The 19,615-nt window shown below is 41.2% G+C and overlaps 3 protein-coding genes across 3 annotated transcripts; 2 read left to right on the forward strand and 1 right to left on the reverse strand.

Moving 5' to 3' along the window:
• Positions 1-1,271: 1,271 nt before the first annotated feature.
• LOC134753295 (uncharacterized) lies at positions 1,272-12,623 on the forward strand. The gene is made up of 4 exons (XM_063689141.1): positions 1,272-1,555; positions 2,963-3,143; positions 11,395-11,586; positions 12,431-12,623. Exons 1-4 carry the CDS (start codon positions 1,372-1,374, stop codon positions 12,594-12,596), a joined length of 723 nt encoding a protein of 240 aa, XP_063545211.1. The 5' UTR covers positions 1,272-1,371; the 3' UTR covers positions 12,597-12,623.
• Positions 6,936-11,285, forward strand: LOC134753293 (uncharacterized). Its single transcript, XM_063689139.1, has 2 exons — positions 6,936-7,771; positions 11,204-11,285. The coding sequence occupies exons 1-2, from the start codon at positions 6,936-6,938 to the stop codon at positions 11,214-11,216; spliced, it is 849 nt and encodes a 282-aa protein (XP_063545209.1). The 3' UTR covers positions 11,217-11,285.
• A 1,697-nt stretch (positions 12,624-14,320) lies between the features above and the next one.
• LOC134753294 (inactive peptidyl-prolyl cis-trans isomerase shutdown-like) lies at positions 14,321-19,352 on the reverse strand. Its single transcript, XM_063689140.1, has 6 exons — positions 19,147-19,352; positions 18,312-18,449; positions 16,375-16,514; positions 15,910-16,031; positions 15,515-15,717; positions 14,321-15,141 (listed from the first exon to the last, which is right to left on the reverse strand). The coding sequence occupies exons 1-6, from the start codon at positions 19,215-19,217 to the stop codon at positions 14,397-14,399; spliced, it is 1,419 nt and encodes a 472-aa protein (XP_063545210.1). The 5' UTR covers positions 19,218-19,352; the 3' UTR covers positions 14,321-14,396.
• Positions 19,353-19,615: the final 263 nt, after the last annotated feature.

Genomic DNA, 19,615 nt, shown 5'->3' on the forward strand with positions numbered 1-19,615 from the left:
CGTGGATCAAAATGACCCAAATTATGAATGATGTCTCAATGTGGTATTATAATATTATAGACGTAAACTTAATAATATGAATTTTTTTTGTGGCAGATACAGGGTGTTAATTAGAAAATTTTTTTTTAAAATAAAAGCGGTGGATGAATTTGACACAGATTTGTTTGAATAACATATAACAATGTTCTGTAAAGTACAACACTTCACTTACCGACTCTAATATTTTTTTAGGCGTTTTAGGATCAATATTAGGTATTTATTAAATGCCATTATACCCGTGGATGAAAATGACACAAAATGCGTGTGTACGTCGGAAGCCACTTTGCCTTTACAGGGAAACAAAGAATTTCGTCTCGAATATTTTTTTTACAGAATGCTGATTGAAAAAAGAAATACCTAAATTTCTACCTAAGCAAATACCTAGGATGACACAAAATATTATTTTTAGGTTTAGTATATGGTCTGGAAACTATATAAAAAAAATAAGCAACATTAATATTCTTATAACCTCAGAAGTTATTGGTACAGGTCTACTGGTGCCCGCGTTCGGGTTGTAGACTCGAGAATATCCCCCTCCGTACCGCACCGCGCGCCACAAGGCAGGCCACGCCCTTCTTTGCCCGCTACCAGACCGCTACGCGAGAGGTGCGCGGGAGTTGCAGAACAAGTTATTTGCTCATTGGTTGCTGACGCGTGGGTGGCTTGCGTTTACGAAGAATTAACATGTTCCTGTAGGAATTTCGGGGTAAAATGTATCCTATGATACTCCCGTGATCAAGATGAATACCCCATATATCAAATTATTTCAAAGTGAATCTAAAGAAAATATTATCTTTGTATCCCGTAGGACTTTCTTGATGCAATGTATCCTATGACACTCCCGTGATCAAGACGAATCTAACGATACCTCATACATCAAAATCCATCAAGCCGTTTAGGCTACAGGAGGCCACAAAGAAACATACATACATACATACACTCGCAAACCATTACCCTCCTCCTTTGGCAGTCGGGTAAAAAGATTATTACCTTTGTACTTACTTTTCGCAATTTTTAATTGCTTGTGAATGTGAATTTTTATTTAAGGCGCGCTAAGCCGCGAACGCGAGTGTGGTTTAGTTCGATAATCAGCATAATCGACTCCACACTCGTGTTCGTAGTCTGTAGCGGGCTTTAGAATCGACAAATTCATAGACAAGAGAAAAGTCTATACAATGGAAGGATTTGTAAAAAAAAAGACCCCCTAAACTGTCACTTAAATGTCAAACTCATAACGGCTCGGCTCCTTTCATTTTGTTGAAATAATTGTTGATCGACATACATATTATTGTATCCAAAACATAGCTTGTGTTATTTGAAACTTTATTTACCATGTCGGATTTTAGAAACTTAAGAGATGCATGTATTAATTTCCAAGAGGATCTAGAAAATGATTCTACCCAGTTATTCCGTACTAGAATTGGGCAATCTTACGATGAAGAAATTGTCAATAAAATGCAAGATTTATCACTATTTTCTGCCAAGTTAAGGCTTCTGGAGGCAAAATCTATATCTAGTAAGTACAGTGCTAAGTAATCTATATCTAGTAAGTGAGGACAGTAATAAGATTTCTATTAACAGTTTCTGTGTAAATCCAACTCCTAATTATAAAACGAAAGGCTGTCCTTAGATTTCTAAATAAACCTAGCAATTACACATGTCTATGAGCATATCATATAAAAGACCTATTTAAAATCATATATATGTTCTATGCAACTTTTTTCAAATTTAGCTTACAAATGCATGTATTCCTGTTTTTTTCCAGTTGTTACTATTGGGAATATAATGATTTATGTCATTACTTGGGAAGACTACTTTTTCTCAATTTCATGTAACAAATTTTAGCCAAAATAACAAAATTTTGTATTAAGGGTCCTCGGCAATCTTGGTTCTGACGGTTCTCCATACAAATGTAGTTCCACTCTCATTTTAAAACGACTAGCTAGATTGCTCTGAAACTTTGAACTTACAATAGGATAAGGTATATCTATGTCTGTAATTAGTTTATGTAGCTTCAGATATCATAGTAAAAAAAAATACACCGAATTTAAGTTTTTCATACAAAACTTATTTTTGCTCTATTTCGTTTGTTTTATAAACTGGAGCTATATAAACTAATTACAGACCTAGATATACCTCATGTCATTGTATGTGCTAAGTTTCATTACAATCCAACACATAGTTTTAAAATGAGTGGAACTACGTTTGTATGGGAAGGTGCAATTCGGCCGAGCGTGCCAGGGACTCTTAAGCAGATACACTTGGCTAGAGTGGTGGTCTGGTATTAAATAATTTTACGGTTTAGACACTTGTTTTTAGTCACTCGCACTACATGTTTCGAAGAATCTAGGTCTCCTTTCTCAAGCACTAACAGTGCGAGAAGCGTTCACAACCTCCATGTATCGCGACAAGCGAGTCTAAACAGTCATTTTTTTAAATGTTAGTATGTCTCACAACAGTTTAAATTCAATCCGGTATTACCAGAGACGTGAGTTCCGAGTCTCGCCTGATACAGTAAATTCTTCTTTAAATTCCTAATTTTTGCTAAACATTTTTCCCTTCAATTTCTGAACTAATCCTCCTTCTTCCTTGCCGCATCCGGCAATGGCGACCCCATTAACAATTCTGGTCCGGATTATGAAATGCCCTAAACCACAGAACTAATACCACAGGGCGGACACTTGCGTTTCTATGTGTGAACGGCACGTCTGTACACGCGGCATGCGTCATAGTATGAGTAAGTTGCTTAAAAACAGTACTGAAAGTATGCCAGAAGTCCGCCCGATTTCTGTCGCGGGGCGAGGTAATTCAAGTCGGGGCCATTCTGTATGATAATACTATTACTTATTCTGTGCTAATACTATCTTCTACTATTCCACCTTCTAGTTTACATTATAAAGTTAAAATGTTTGTATGATTACAGTGGGCCCCGAACGCCCACATCCAAGCTCCGAAGAAGTATCAATGGCCGAGTATGAAGACACAGCCACATGGAAAGTCCTGGAACAGAAGACTGTGAAGAGCGTGACCCAGTTCCATGATGTGAGGAGGCTGATAACTACACCCGATAGCGAGCTGGAACCAGAGCAAATGGAAAGGAAAGAGTATGGAGATTTTTATTTTTTTTTATTATTATGTGTGTAAACTTAGTTCTTGTTATCAATATTGTAGTTCATTGAAAATAAGGTTTAGCAAAAATACATACAAATTGGCTTTAGTACACAACTTCACCTTTATTTTAGCATTAGAAAAAGGGTACACAATCTTGAATCTTGATGTGTCTTTTTATTGATAAACACTTGAAAAATGATATTATTATTATTCTCTTTATTTATTCTTTTTCTTATGTTAGGTTTTTTATAATATGCATGTAAAAGTAAAATATAAAAACACTTACAAAACAATACAAAATACATATAAACAAATTATAAAAAACCTAACCTAGGGTGCCGCCAGCAGCGGGGCAGGGCCCAAGCTGCCGGTGGTCAGGGCCGCAGAGAGAGGAACCGGCGGACTATCCGCGCCGTGTCCAAGATCACCGCCTTCTGCATCTGACCCTTGATCCAACCACCTAGCGAGAGTCTCTCAAGGTGTTGGTCGAGACTCTTCGCTATGAGACCGTTCGCTGAAACGACTATCGGGACAATGATCGTCGAATCAACATCCCACATGGCGGTTATCTCGTGAGCCAAGTCTAGGTACTTACTGGACTTGTCCTTCTCGGCTTTCACGAGATTCTCATCATGGGGGATGGTGATGTCGACGAGCATGGCCCGGCGCTGCGATCGATCTATTATCACAATGTCAGGCTTATTGGCTACAATAGTCCTGTCAGTGATGATAGATCGATCCCAATAGAGCGTGGCACGACCATTTTCGAGAACTGGCACAGGTAAATACTTGTAGTACGGTACTTCGCAGTCCACAAGGCCGTATAGAAGAGCAAGCTGCTGGTGAATAATCCTGGCTACAAGATTATGTCTGTGCAAGTACTCGCCGTTAGCAAGATGAGAACAACCGGAAATGATATGCCTGAGTGACTCTCCGGGACGGCGGCATGCCCGACAAATGTCGACCGTATTGTCCTTCAGGATATATTTCCGATAGTTGTTCGTCATCATAACTTCGTCCGCAATTGCACAGGCAAAACCCTTGGTTTCTCCGAAGAGGTCCCCGAATCGTAACCAGTTCACCGACGCGAGCAGGTCTACATCGGGTCCCGTGAGGGCCTTGTAGAACCGCCCGTGTAGCACCTTACTCTCCCATACCGCCTTGCGGCCCACAGCACTTTGTACCACAGGTTTGTGCCAGTTCTCGTTTGCCAAGGAGAGCGGCGTGAAGTTCCTGTCCACTGCCACCACATCACGATGCATCCCACACTCGTTGTTAAGGAAATAATTCCTGAGATTGCACACCTCGCGGTTGTGGAGATCTTTGGCGTTAAGGAAGCCTCGACCTCCACACTTCCGTGAGATGTACAATCTCATAACTGACGAGCGTGGGTGTAGCATACGGTGTGTGGTGAGTAGTAGACGGATAATAATAATATTATTATTATTATATTATATTGTTTAATACACTAGCAGCTGAAAGCTGATGCGTGTATATCTCTGCACTTGTTTTTTTTTTACTATTAGGTCTATTAGTGTTCATTTTGTTAGTTGTTTTAAGTGTTTGTCAAGTCTGTTTTTAAAGGTGTTCACTGAAGGAGCACATATCACTGCTTCTGGTAATTTATTCCACTCGCGTACGACGCGGTTTGATAGAAAGTGCTTCCTAGGATTGCTTGTGCTGGGAACTCGAATAATCTTTAAGCTGTGGCTTCTTAGACGATTATTCTCGCTCATAACAAACAGGTCCTTTAGTTCAGGTAAGTCATAATGATCGTGTATGATCTTGAATGTTTCAATGAGGTCACCACGCTGTCTTCTTCGCTCCAGGGTTGTCAAGCCAAGATTGGCAAGCCTTTGGTCATATGGCTTATTGCGTAATCCATATACCATCTTAGTTGACCTGCGTTGCACCTTTTCAAGTAAAGTTATATCCTTCTGAAAGTATGGACTCCAAATTTGGTAAGCATATTCCAGAAGAGGCCTTATGTACGTCTTATATAGGTATATTGAGGGATATTCGCGTCGGATATTGAGGGCACTCTATCCAGAGTTTCGGTGTGGGGCCGGGACAATTTAGTGCGATTCAACCCCACCAAGACACAAGTTTGCGCGTTTACCGCTAAGAAAACCCCATTTACTGTGGTCCCACAGTTCGAAGGCACAGCCCTTACCATGTCAGGGAGTATTGGGATCCTCGGTGTCGACATCTCCAGTGACGTCCAATTCCGTAGCCACCTGGAAGGGAAGGCTGATCTGGCATCCAAAAAACTCGGTGTGCTCAATAAAGCACGGCGATACTTTACTCCGGGGCAAAGACTGCTGCTATATAAATCGCAAGTCAGACCCCATATGGAGTACTGCTGTCACCTTTGGGCAGGAGCACCTGGATGCCAGCTTGGACCCTTCGACTCAGTCCAAAGGCGCGCTGTACGAATCGTCGACGATCCCAAACTCACAAGCGGTATTGAAGTTTAAAATTTAAGTCTTAAGGAGAGACTTCGCCTCCTTATGCGTGTTCTACCGCTTGCACAATGGGCTGTGCTCTGAAGAATTGTTTGACATGATGCCAACGGCCGCTTTCTATCACCGCACCGCTCGCCATTGGCAGGGTGTTCATCCTCACACCCTAGCACCTAAATGGTCGCGTACTGTGCGGTTTAAGAGGAATTTCCTCCCGCGTACACTTCGGCTGTGGAATGAGCTCCCTGCCGAGGTTTTCCCGAGGGGCTACAGTATGGGGTTCTTCAAAAAAGGAGTGTACAGGTTTTTATAAAGGGTCGGCAACGCGCGTATAATATCCCCGGTGTTGCAGGCGTCCATAGGCTACGGTAACTGCTTACCATCAGGCGGGCCGTATGCTTGATTGCCACCGACGTGGTATAAAAAAAAATGAGTAACAGGAAATATGTAACAATGTAACAATTGTGTCGTTTTCAAGTAAAAGGTACCAAATTGTCGCTTGCCAATAAGAACGTTCTAACAGGTTATTCGTAAAAAGATGCAAGCAAATTTCGTCCTCATTGTAAGCGAGAATGTGGTACCTATTGCTTGAAAACGTCACAATTATTTAACATATATAATAATTTATTTATTTGGGCATGTCTGCCGCATGCCCCCTGAAAGGTGGGCCAAAATGGTTCCCGAGTGGGACCCACGGAACACCATAGATGGTGCTGGCCGGGGTGCAGGCAGGCCGAAAAGGAGATGGCGGGACGACTTGGACGCATATTATCCGGATTGGCGGGACACTATAAACGACAGGGTCGAGTGGAGGAAACGAGGGGGCCCTTTGCCCAGCAGTGGGACACTAAATTAGGCTAGTAAATATAATAATTTACATTCTTTCGGTTTACAATCCTAAGCGTTTTTCAATAAAAACACACATCAAGATTGTTACCCTTTTTCTAATGCTAAAAAAACGGAAGTATAGTTAAGGTAAAGTCGTGTACTAAAGCCAACTTGTATGTTATTTTTGCTAAACCTTATTTTCAACTAACCGCAATATTAGGGCACTAGTTTTTACGAAAGCGGCAGTCGCTTTCGTAAAAACTAGTCCGAGTCTTCCGACCATCCAATCCAAATTAGAAACTTGAAATTTTGAATTCTAGGTGGATTACTGGAATATATGTAAGCGCATGATTCCCGTCAAACCAGTATTAAACTAGCTACAGAGCAGTACGGTTGTTTGCTTTCCGACCCCGCGATACACCAACTGGCGACGAGATCGTTCTACCTACATAGTGCATAAATAAATAATAAAAAAAATTTATTCGATTCATTAACATGACTAATTTCGTCGGAAACATAGGAGTTTTTGATCATAAAGTGCAAGAGTGGGACGTTTTTTACGGAAGGCTATCGCAGTTTATAAAACTGAACAAGATTCCGGACGACAATAAGAGTGCAGTGTTACTAACTCATTTATCGGATGAGTCATACCGCCTGGCACGGAATCTTGTGCATCCAACCAAACTGGAAGACAAGTCTTTTGCTGATCTAGTTCAAGTACTCAGTGGGCATTTCACGCCGAAAGGATCGACTTTCGCGGATAGGGCCAAGTTTTTTGAAGCAACTAAGTCTGGCTCAGAAAGCAGTCAGGATTGGGCAGCGCGGCTACGAGGCTTAGCCGTCAACTGCGAGTTTGGTACGGAATTGGACACCTTACTACGAGATCGTTTCGTACTAGGCTTCAATATGGGACCAGAACGCGATCGTCTGTTCGAGAGTGATTCCAAGACGTTGACGCTGTCTAAAGCACTTGAGATAGCACAGCAGGCGGCGTGCGCGAGGCAAGCGCGCACGGTGGTCGTCAAGGAGGAGCCGGTGTACCGTGCGCAGGCGCGCGCGGGGCGCCGCGGCGCCGGCGCGGGCGCCGGTGGCGGCACGAGCGGCCGCAAGGATGACGACGTCGTCGGACCGCGGTGTTCGGTGTGCGGTATGAAGAACCACGACGCGGCGAAGTGCAGATTTCGAAACTACAAGTGCCAAAACTGCGGTCAGAAGGAACATCTAAAAAAAGTTTGTGGTCATAACAAGTCAAAACTCAATAGTATTGGTGCTGAGTCGTTAGAAGTAGACGAGTGTGAGAACTGTGAAGAGTGCCGAATGTTTCAAATGAGGTACGTAAACTATGTAAATTATGAGCCTTTTAAAGTGTCGGTCAATGTGTGCGATTTAGACTTATCAATGGAACTAGATACGGGTTCCGGTTGTTCCGTGATATCCGAAGATTTTTATCGTGAAAAGTTTCATAAATATGAGTTATGTAAAAATGATTTAAAAATGTGTTTTTATACGGGGCACCAGATTTCACCATTAGGATATTTTATTGCACGTGTAACCTTTGAAAACAAAACAGAATTGATACGGTTTTATGTCGTGACTGATGGTGGGCCGCCGCTTTTGGGCCGTGATTTTATGTCAAAATTCGATCTATATGTAACATCGAAGCACCATAACATTAATAAGCTTAATGATGTCGCAAGCGAAGTGCAAAGTCTTTTAAATCAGTATCCAGACATTTGGAAAGATAGTTTAGGGTGCTTTAACAAATTTGAAGTGGAATTAAATTTAAAAGACAATGCAAAACCCAAGTTTTTTAAGCCACGATCAGTACCTTTTGCTTTAAAAGATAGGGTAAGCGCAGAATTGGATAGGTTATGCGCTTTAGGTATTTTGATACCGGTAAATTATTCAGAATACGCCACCCCGATAGTTCCAGTGTTAAAAGAAAATGGAAAATTGAAGATTGCAGGTGATTTTTCATGTACACTTAATAAAGATCTTAAAATTGATAAATATCCGTTGCCCAGAATCGAAGAAGTTTTTTCAAAATTAGGGGGAGGGTTACAATATACTAAAATCGATTTAAGCAACGCATATAATCAATTTAAATTAACAAAAGCATCTCAAAAATTGACTACAATTAATACTCATCGCGGATTGTTTTCATATACTCGTCTGGTGTATGGTCTCGCAAACGCACCTGCAATTTTTCAAAAGGCCATGGAAACGTTACTGTCCGGGCTGGAAGGGGTGAGTGTGTGGTTAGATGATGTTTGTATAACAGGGCCTACCAAAGAAATACATTTAGCGAGGTTACGGGAAGTTTTAAAACGGTTACATGATTCAGGATTACGTTTGCAGGAAGGAAAATGTGAATTTTTCCAAGATCATGTTACCTACTTGGGTTACGTAATTGATAAGAACGGGTTGAGAACAAGCCCTAATAAAGTGGAAGCGATACGTAAGGCTCCCGCGCCAGAAAACGTATTAGGGATTAAAAGGTTCCTTGGCCTAGTTAATTATTATAGGAATTTTATACCGAACGCTTCGGCAGTGTTAAGTCCATTAATTGAACTACTGCGAAACGGCGTAGAATGGAATTGGGGTGCACGCCAGCAAGCTGCGTTCGACAACATTAAGCGCGAGCTCGCTAGCGAGCGCGTACTGGCGCATTTTGACCCCGCGGCGCAAATATCGCTTTCAGTGGATGCTGGTCCTGCCGGTCTTGGTGCTGTCTTGGCTCACGTGGACAGCAAAGGTCGCGAGCGCCCGATCGCGTATGCCTCTCGTACGTTAACGGTAAGTGAACGAAATTATAGTCAAATTCAAAAAGAGGCCACGGCGTTGATATTCGGTATAAAACATTTCCATCAATATTTATATGGCAGGCAAACCCCGTTTATATTAAAAACCGACCACAGGCCATTAGTGATGTCAAAAAAATGGCATCTCGGTCACGGCCGCATTACGTTTGCAGCGATATGCAGTTTTGTTATCAGCTTATAACTATACAGTTCAGTATATAAGCGGGAAAAATAATCAGGTGGCAGATTATTTCTCTCGCTCGCCCTTGCAAGCGCAGAATGATACCGAACGGGAGCAAGACGGAAATAGGTTTTTTCTGTTCCTAGATACTGACGTAAAACCGGTTACGTTCGAGCAAATAAGGCAAGCGACGAGCATTGATAAGGTGTTAAGAACAGTAATTAAATATATGAATCACGGGTGGCCGAGGAAGATTACTTGTAGGTCTATTTTACCTTATTTTCAATGTAAGACCGATTTAGAGGTAATAGACGAATGCTTATTCCGAGGTCATAGTATAGTAATTCCTGGCGTTTTTCGAGAATCGATGTTAAATGCGTTACATTCATCACATTTTGGTATCGTAAAAACAAAGAACGCAGCTCGCAGTAGGATGTGGTGGCCGGGGATCGACGGCGACATCGAGCGCTGGGTCGGCGCATGCAGCGCGTGCGCCGCCGTGCAGCCCGCGCCCCCGCGCGCCCCGCCCGCGCCTTGGCCACGCCCGCCTGGCCCGTGGCACCGCATACATATTGATTATATGTCTTTTGAGCAAAAGGATTATTTGATCGTGGTTGATGCTTTTTCTAAATGGCTGGAATGTATTTACATGGATAAAGGTACCTCAACTGGTGCCCTTATATTAAAACTTAAACATCTATTTTCAATATTCGGTATACCGAAGGCAATAGTGTCGGATAATGATGTAAAGATCTGTTCAACGGAATTTAAAATGTTTTGTTCAGTAAACGGTATAAACCATATAACGTCCCCAATTTACCATGCATGTAGTAATGGCCAAGCCGAGAATTCAGTAAAGACTTGTAAAAAAATGCTTAAATGTGTATTGCAAAGTACAACGGGTGCAAGTCATTACGGCATACAGGAAAAATTGCTGGGGTCTCTGTTTGACTACAGAAATACCATTCATTGTGTAACAGGTCAAACACCGGCTCAATTAATGATTGGGAGAAATTTACGGTCTAGATTGGACCTTGTGTTACCGCAAAATAAGGTCGCCGGCAATGATGGTATTACTGTAGACAATGAGTTAAAAGGGCCGTGTCGGCGTTTTCAGGTAGGAGAAACCGTGTGGGCTAGGTGGTTCACGGCGAAGAAGAGTATTTGGAAGATAGGAACAATTGTTAAAATTAAAGGTAACAGAATGTACGAGGTTATGTTTACGGAATTCCAAGAAAAATGTAATAGGCATATAGACCAAATTCGTAAATATACTCCTCGGTATAGTGATCAGATTCAAACTGTACCATATGAACCGCCAAGCCCACACGCAGTTATAGACAGTCAAACAGACACGGTCGGGGCAGCCCGAGCCCCGGCGGCGGCCGCGGCCGACCCCCCGACGGCGGCGTCAGCGTCGGTGACCGCGGGCTCGGCCGATGTTTCGCCACACTTACCTCCTCCGCCGTTGTCTAAAACAATGCAGACTTCAGAAGGTTCTGAAGGTCAGGGTGGTAGTAATTTTCAAGCTGAGGATGAGGAGTGGGCTGAAGCCTGCGAAGGGGGTGACGGGGGTACGGGTAGGGCCGTAGTTACTGATGTTGAACAGGACGACCTCCCAGCAAGGGTAGATGATATGGATGAGCCAGTGGGGCGTTCCAAGAGGGCCAAAAAGATTGTTAATTATAAGCCCTTCTTTTAATTACTATTAATTATTTAAGTGTTATCTACTAAGGCTACTATTAGTTATTTGTACCATAATAATTGTGTATTTGTTCTAGGTTTCCGAATTAATGGTGGAGGGATGGAATATATGTAAGCGCATGATTCCCGTCAAACCAGTATTAAACTAGCTACAGAGCAGTACGGTTGTTTGCTTTCCGACCCCGCGATACACCAATTACCTACACTACGTATGTTCTTCGCCTTAAGTAATTAGACAGTCCTTTTCAAATAAACAAATTGGTTACAGAGAAATCATCGCCAAGCTAAAACGATACAGAGACAAAGAGGAGAAGCTTCGAGAAAACGAAACATTGCTAACGCAGGCAGATGAGGAGCACGGTGCGCTGCGGAGACAGTGGGACGAGGAGTTGGGGGAACTGAGGGATATGAGCGAGCAGGCGAGCGCGGATGATGAGGTTGAAGGGGGACCTTTGCATAAGTAAGTATACAAATTTCGCATTCTAGAGGCAGTATGGGGTTCTTCAAAAAAGGAGTGTACAGGTTTTTAAAGGGTCGGCAACGCGCATGTAATATCTCTGGTGTTGCAGGCGTCTATAGGCTACGGTGACGGCTTACCATCAGGCGGGCCGTATGTTTGTTTGCCACCAACGTGGTATAAAAACTAACTCCGGCTCGTACCAGAACTTAATGTTACCAGTCGCTTTTCGGCGAAGGAAAACATCGTGTGGAAACCGGACTAACAAGGTCGAGTTTCCCCTTTGGGTTGGAAGGTCAGATGGCAGATGCTTTCGTAAAAACTAATCAGGCTGAGCTTAAGTTGGGCTGTGGCAAAATGCCGGGATAACGCGAGGACGATGAAAGGCGCCATCTAGTTTTAACATTTATACTTAGTGCCAGTTGCACCATCCGCACTTGACAGACTGATCAACGTCACCCGGCGCGCCGCGGCGGTTTACTGTGAAATTTTCCATACAATAAATTTTTGCGAACTCTTTAACCATGACAGACAGTTTGATGCAACCGACCTTAAGTCAGTCCATAAGTCCTGTCACAAAGGTTTTCCCTAATAAAAAACCGGCCAAGTGCGAGTCGGACTCGCGCACGTAGGGTTCCGTACCATTACGCAAAAAAACGGCAAAAAAATCACGTTTGTTGTATGGGAGCCCCACTTAATTATTTGTTTTACTCTGTTTTTAGTATTTGTTGTTATAGCGGCAACAGAAATATCGGTTCATAAGATACAGCCTGGTGACAGACGGACAGACAGTGGAGTCTTAATAAAAAACAAAAAAATAAAAAATCATTTATTCACTTTGTTACAGTAAACTGCAAGGAATAATACAGAAGATGGAGATGATGCGATGGCTGATATCTCGGCTCGTGACCGCGCGCTCGGACTACGACTGGCTGTCGGACCCGGATCACCGTCTGAGAGCGCTCAAGATGGCGCGCGAGACAAACACCATCGAGGCTTATACTGGAATGTAGCTAAAAAGCTTTAAATATATGAATATTGAAAATTGTTGGTCTTTTAATAACCTACAACATTTGAAATTTGGGACGCACGGATCGGGGATACAGAACAATGATAAATATAACTCAATAATAGATGGATACAGTCTAAGAAAAAACGTGCCTCGAAAATCAAGAAAATTTGATTCTCGATCAGATGGCGCCACTACCTTTGGCCTACTCTCGTATAGATGGAGTTGACGGTTTTGTTTGTTATTTTACAATTTTAACGCGTATCAGTGACAGAACATGTGTCAAAATAATATAAAAATATTGCAAAAAAAAATATTTATCCATATATAATAGTTATTCACGATACAAGTGCGTAAAAGAGGAAATTCAAAACGAGCGGCGATAAATTAAAACACGACCGAAGGGAGTGTTTTAAATCGACACGAGTTGCGAATTACCTGTTCGCACGTGTATCGTACAATGTTTTACAGTACATATGGCAGTTAAAATTTTTGACATAGTTACGAAATGTGCTAATTTACGCACTAGTGCGGAAAAGTAGCACCATTGTACTGTAAATACATTTTTTGATATTTTTAGTTTTAATCGTGTGTCGATAGATGGCAGTGACTTTACTAGGGCTACAAAATTTACTACGACAGTACCACTCTATCCTATTATATTCTCTTTGATAGGAATAAAATTATTCTCATTTATCCCCTCTTTGGTTTATGTCAGACGGGGACAGAAGGGAATACACCTTTTTTATTTCGGAGTTTACATCTAGTAGGGGCTGAGCGTCTATTGAACTCAATTTCCATCAGATTACCAGTACCAAAGAGAATTAAGTAGACAAAGTGCTCACGCCATACATCAGTTTTGTTACCAAAAGACTATTATTTTCGTAGTCGATATCTAGCGTCAAGTAGAGAGGAATTATCAGTACTGTTACTCGACAATAGATGTCGCGACGAACGGAAAGTCTAATGCTCAACAATTTTCAGCTAATATTATAACCGGATTAACCAGAACCCTATTTTCAACTCCTGCTTATAATATAAGCTGTAACAGTTCTTGACTATATTATCTTTAATAACAGTGCTTCCGATACACGAATTATGACACTTCGCTCGATACAATTAATTTCCAAAGTAACCTCTAACTCGGACTTTTAATCCAACTTTACTCGGTTATTTATTATGTGATACTATAAACAAAAAAAGGAAAAAAACAATCTTAACGTAAATAGTAATTTGATAGCTTTCGAATTTCGATATTGTTAGGTAACGTTTTTAAAATAAATAAAAATCGACAAAATTCGATCAAATTTGACACTATAGCGGCGCCAAAATTTGTTGTTATTCATTAACCCTTACCTTACTCCTTTTTCTATAACTACCATTGTACCGAGCTTTAAGTGTTTAGTGAGTAAGTTCTTTTTTGTAACTGAAGTGGCGCTGTTTGTAGAAGGTCTTTACAATAAATGTCTTTTCTTTCTCTTTCTTTCAAAAAAAAAATCGGATTTTTTATCAAATAAATCTGATTTAAATCAAATTAATCGGATTATTATGATTGTTTTATAAAAATCATGATTTTTATCAACCCTGAAATATTGTAGCCAAATTGACAACTAAATAAATGGCGCTCATGCGTTTTGCGGCACCTAGATTATCAAACGTTGCAGTGCCACACTATTTTACTGTTTCTTACAGGATTTATTGGATATAAAACTTAGAAGTATTCCATCGTCTGTAGTAATAAAAAATATTTTAATTTGAAAATGGACTTCAAAAAATCGCAAGACATCATAAAAAAAGAATATTTTTACAATAATTTCCTGATAATAGAATATTTTTTCCTTCTACCTTCACCTTTCTCTTCTAGAACTATACCTTCAAAATCCATGATCACAGACTTGATACACAAAACTTCATCCTTAGAGAGAAAGGGTAAATCAAATTTGGCATATTCGTTTTTCCCTGTAAGATCTTGGCACATTTTGCGTACGTCGTTTTCGAATCCCTGTTCAACATCATAGACAATACTTTCTTTTTTCGCAGGCGTCGACTGGAACGCGTTCTGCCACAGCTCTTTTTCTTTTACCGCTGTCTTTTTCAGATACTCATCCAATTCAGCCAATGTTTTACCAATATCCTTGTTTCTAGGCTCCAGTTTTAAAGCTTTCATGTAATATTTCAATGCTTCTTCGTTGTTTCCTAATAATTGATACGCTTTTCCGTAGTAAAATAATGCTTTACAATGCTTGTCAACATCTGACACATAATCTAAATTTTCTAGCATCGAAATGGCGTAGTTTGGTTTGTTAAGTTTACAATGACACATAGCTAAGTTGACATAGGTGTTAATCCTAAACTTTTTAATATTTTCCTCCTGCAGCTCATTTTCTGGGTTGGCAGAATTGAGTATTAACATGGAGTGCTGGTAGTTGTTCCTGGCCGGTTTGTATTTTTTCTTCGTGAATAGTTTTTTTGCTTCCGCATGCAAACTTTCAACTGTCTTCATGATGTTCTCGTACTTCTTCTGTTCTTCCTTCGGAAGGCTGTTGAACCTGAAAAATAATTGAGTAATCATTTATTTTAATCTAGTACGGGGCCACACGGAACGACCCGCCTCGCGAGGAAATTGCCACGCGAATAAACTCGGTCTGGGTAAACGGGCCTCAATAAAGCATTGCAACCGCGCGAGCTATGCCTCGGGCGAGGCACGTGGACACAGACCGAGGTGCCTCGCGCGGCATTTTACTCGCGAGGCGGCTAATTATGTAATGACACGCCGTCGTTTTCACACACACAACCGGGTTAGACCCACTCACCACGCACCGTCAATCGTCAATAATTTAATAATTAATAGAGTAATAATTTCTGTTAAATATCAGTATCCTCAACAGCAGGTTTAGACGTGGCACTGGTACTGGCACTCACTGTTCAGGAGTGGAGCGGTCCTGGACGTCGTAGAGCGTGATGACGAAGAGGACGCGCTCGGCGCGGATGCGCGGCGGCACGCCCCTCTCGCCCCACGCCAGCGCGGGCTGCAGCAGCACCAGCAGCCGCGCCGCGGGGCGCCGCACCAGCGTCAGCGCTATCTCCAGCCCGGGGATCAGTCTGCCGTCGCCCAGCCGGTGTTTCTAAACAAACAGTTACATACTAACGGTATTATCCTATCTGCGACAGGGCGGGCCCAGATGGAGGTAGGTGTATTCCATTTATATGTATAACTATGTCGACTGCGCGTGACAAAAACGCAGGGTGCATAAGGTCTATTAGAATGTAGCGCAAAGGTCCACAACCTGCGTCTGACTCTGTGCATAAGCTGTTACCTGGGGTTTCCCAAAGTTCATGGTGAGCGTAGAGTCGAAGGGTATCTTCTCCTTCTCCCAGTATGCTGCGTAGTGGATAGTCACCTCTGCATCATAAGGTACTAGCGGGTTCTTTGAGTCACCTGTAATAATGAAAACAAAGTTATATTATTTACAACAAATATGTATTGTGCAGTGTTCAGTAGGATCAAACGTAGGTCTAATAGAATAGAGGAGTGAGAAGTGAGCCGTGGCGTTTATTTTTATTGATCTTACGTAAAATGCAATTTGACATGTAAAAGTACTCTTGTAGCTAGCACATTTGCCCAATATGAGTTTGATGAGGATAAAACGCATAAGGCGAGTCCACACAGAACGAGCCGCCTCGCGAGAAAATTGCCGCGCGGAGCAGCTCGGTCGGTGTAAGCGCGGCAATTTCCTCGCAAGGCGACGTTTGGCTGGCAGCAAATTATGATTTTGGTTTACCTTCTTCTAATACCAACATCTTGCATTCCCCGGTAGGTATGCAGTCCGTCATCTTGGCCGCCAGCTCGTCAAAGGAGTGGTACTCTGGGCTGGACAGCATGCCATACTCTGTAGTCTGCTCCAAGGTCTTGAGGATATCACTGTTGAAATAGTTTAAATTAAAATAGTAATATTACTTTGCTATTCTGCAATAATTGATATGGGTTTCTACAAATGAATGCCAGACTCAATAAATTAGAGACTGTTATATTGAGAATTCACCAGTAACAATGTGCTAGCCCATCCTAATACTAATAAAATGATTCTAAATTTTTTTTAATTAAAGGACAAAAAAATTTTTTTTTAATTTTTCCTTTAATTTCAAAATTTGTAGTTTGTAGTATCTGCTTGATGAAAAATAATGACTTCCATACAAACCACAGAAATAAATATACTATAGAAGACGCAAATGCATCTACTTCGCGTGTCCGAACCCCGATAAAGCGTCGAGGTAGACCTTTGCTCTTTACAGTGGATGCGCGTCAGTCGTTGCAGCCGGACGTCCGTGAAAACTTAAAAAATGCTTCGTTGCATGATAATTAACTGCAACAGCCCAAAAATTGCGATCACCCAAAGGCAAGAACATAATTCCTATCACAGATAAGTAATTTCAAGCAAACTGTCGGCTACTATACTGACAGAAACACTCCGGGTTTATGCGTGCTTCCTCGACCTGTCCAAAACATTTGACTTAGTTTCATACAATCTGTTATGGAAAAAGTTAGGAGCAATGGGCGTGTCGAGTCAGCTCGTGCAGTTGTTGAAGTTTTGGTACGGAAGTCAGACGAACTGTGTACGATGGGCCAATCAACTATCTGAGCCGTATAAACTGGAGTGTGGGGTACGACAGGGCGGGCTAACGTCTCCCTTGCTTTTTAATGTATATGTTAACGCTCTGATTGGTGAGCTAAGCGGCGCTCATGTCGGTTGCTCTATTGATGGAGTGTTCATGAACAATATAAGTTACGCAGACGATATGGTGCTGCTGGCGCCATCGATCAGTGCGTTAAGAAAACTAATTGGGATATGTGAGAGGTATGCCAAAGCTCATGGGCTGAAGTATAACCCCTCCAAGAGCGAGCTAATGATTTTTAAAGCGGGCAGAAAATTTTCTGATGAAATTCCTACTGTAAGGCTAGATGGTAAAGACATGAAAAGAGTGTATCATTTTAAGTATCTCGGTCACATTGTCACCGATGACCTAAGAGATGACATGGACATGGAGAGAGAAAGGAGAGCGTTGGCGGTTCGTGGGAACATGCTTGCACGCAGGTTCGCTCGCTGTACAGACAAGGTTAAAATAACGCTTTTTAAAGCCTATAGTCAGACTTTTTACACGAGCAGCTTGTGGGTTAGGTACACCCAGCGATCCGCAAACGCTCTCCGAGTTCAGTATAATAATGCTTTCAGAATGCTGATGGGGCTGTCAAGGTTCTGCAGCGCCTCTACGATGTTTGCAGAGGCGCGCACAGACGGTTTCCATGCTATCTTGCGTAAGCGCTCAGCCTCCTTAATGCAAAGAGCAAGAAGCAGTCCCAACAGCTTTCTGAAAGTATTATCCGACAGGTACGACTGTCGAATATGGAGGCACCTGGTGGTCTTAACTGGGCGACCTGTATGTTGACCTGTATGGTGTTTAGTTCTTTTTAGTTGTAGAATAACTTATTTAATTACTAACACTAGTATTAGGTACTTAGCTTAAGACAAACTAACAAAATCTATGGATTGTTATGACCTGCAATAAATGATTATTTAATTTTAATTTAATTAAGTAATATAACATGTAACACGCTTGGTTTCAATACAAATCGTGGTATTTGCGTCATCTAGCGTATATACAAATATATTAAATCTGTGATACAAACATTGCAAGTCAAACAAAACTTGTAATAAAATACCCGTCTTCATCATCATCATCCAATTCATCCACGCCAAACAAATCGTCGTTCAGAAGAGGATCTGCCTTGAGTGTATGTGTGTGTGTATTCTTGTAATCCAGGTCAATGCAGAACTCGGTTTTTGAAGTCAACAGTTCCCTGCAACCAAATCACAGTCAAATGAATGATTTCAAGGACATATTTCCTATCACAGTTAAGTAATTTTAAAATTATATTATGCGTAAATTTTGTATAAAAAGGCGGCATGCTTGGTTTCAATACAAATCGTGATATTTACGTCATCTAGCGTATATATTAATCTGTGGTTTCATTCGATTTCAAAACAAAAGAGATTCAACCATATTTCCTTTAGTATTTCACAACGATGGGACTTAATCGCGTAATATAAATTTTAAATTTACCTTCGACGTTTCTAGGACGGCGTTGTCCCCGTGGTCTCGGAGAAGACTGGCTGAAGTTGACATCAACATCTTCCAGGCGCGCGAGTTTTGCGAACTACCCTCACTTGGTCTTGTGGCGATTAAGTCCCGTCGTTGTGAATAATAATGAGTAAAAATCGTGACAGTTTAAATCAGTGTTCCTAAAGTATTGATTTCCAATTCAAATGGCTTTTTTTGCATGGTGCATGGTGATAAGCAGAGGCAGTAAAACCTCTAATATCCATTTAAAACAAATCAGGGCTAGGGGAAAACTAATCAACGAATGTGTTTAACGCCCAACAACCAAATAACTGAAAGCTTTATCATATAGCAAGTCTAAGAGTTTTGACGCTGTTTTAGTTGATATCAATAGTAGTTTATCCTTATTTAAGTTCATATTTTATAAAAACACTTACTTGAGGTTTATTCCTTTTGAGAATTGTATGGGTTCTTCCAAAGCATCTGCTACATTGTTAGCTTCGTCCATTGTAAAATAATATATGTATTTTTTAACAAAGTATTATCAAATTAAAATAATTAAATTGAAGAAAAAATGTTTACTGTGCTTTTTAGTTTTGACACACACACACACACGCACATGTCAACTACTCAATTGTATTCCGAGGTGTGTTCAAATACTATTCTCGTCATCCCTAGTATAACTGATTGTCGAATAAAAATGATTGTCACTAACCACCTGCTCCATTACAGAAAATCAGAAGAAACCAATTTTTATTGATGTTGGTTTTCTAGTCAAGAAACAATTAAATAATATTATCGGTTGTATTGTAATCTTTGATTGTAATCAACGAAACTTATTTGTAATGTGTCAATGTCACACTTGTCACAGGATATCCGAAATACATATAAAAGAGCAACAGTCAA

The sequence above is a fragment of the Cydia strobilella genome, chromosome 26 (genome assembly GCF_947568885.1).
Source record: "Cydia strobilella chromosome 26, ilCydStro3.1, whole genome shotgun sequence".
Taxonomy (NCBI): Eukaryota; Metazoa; Arthropoda; class Insecta; order Lepidoptera; family Tortricidae; genus Cydia; species Cydia strobilella.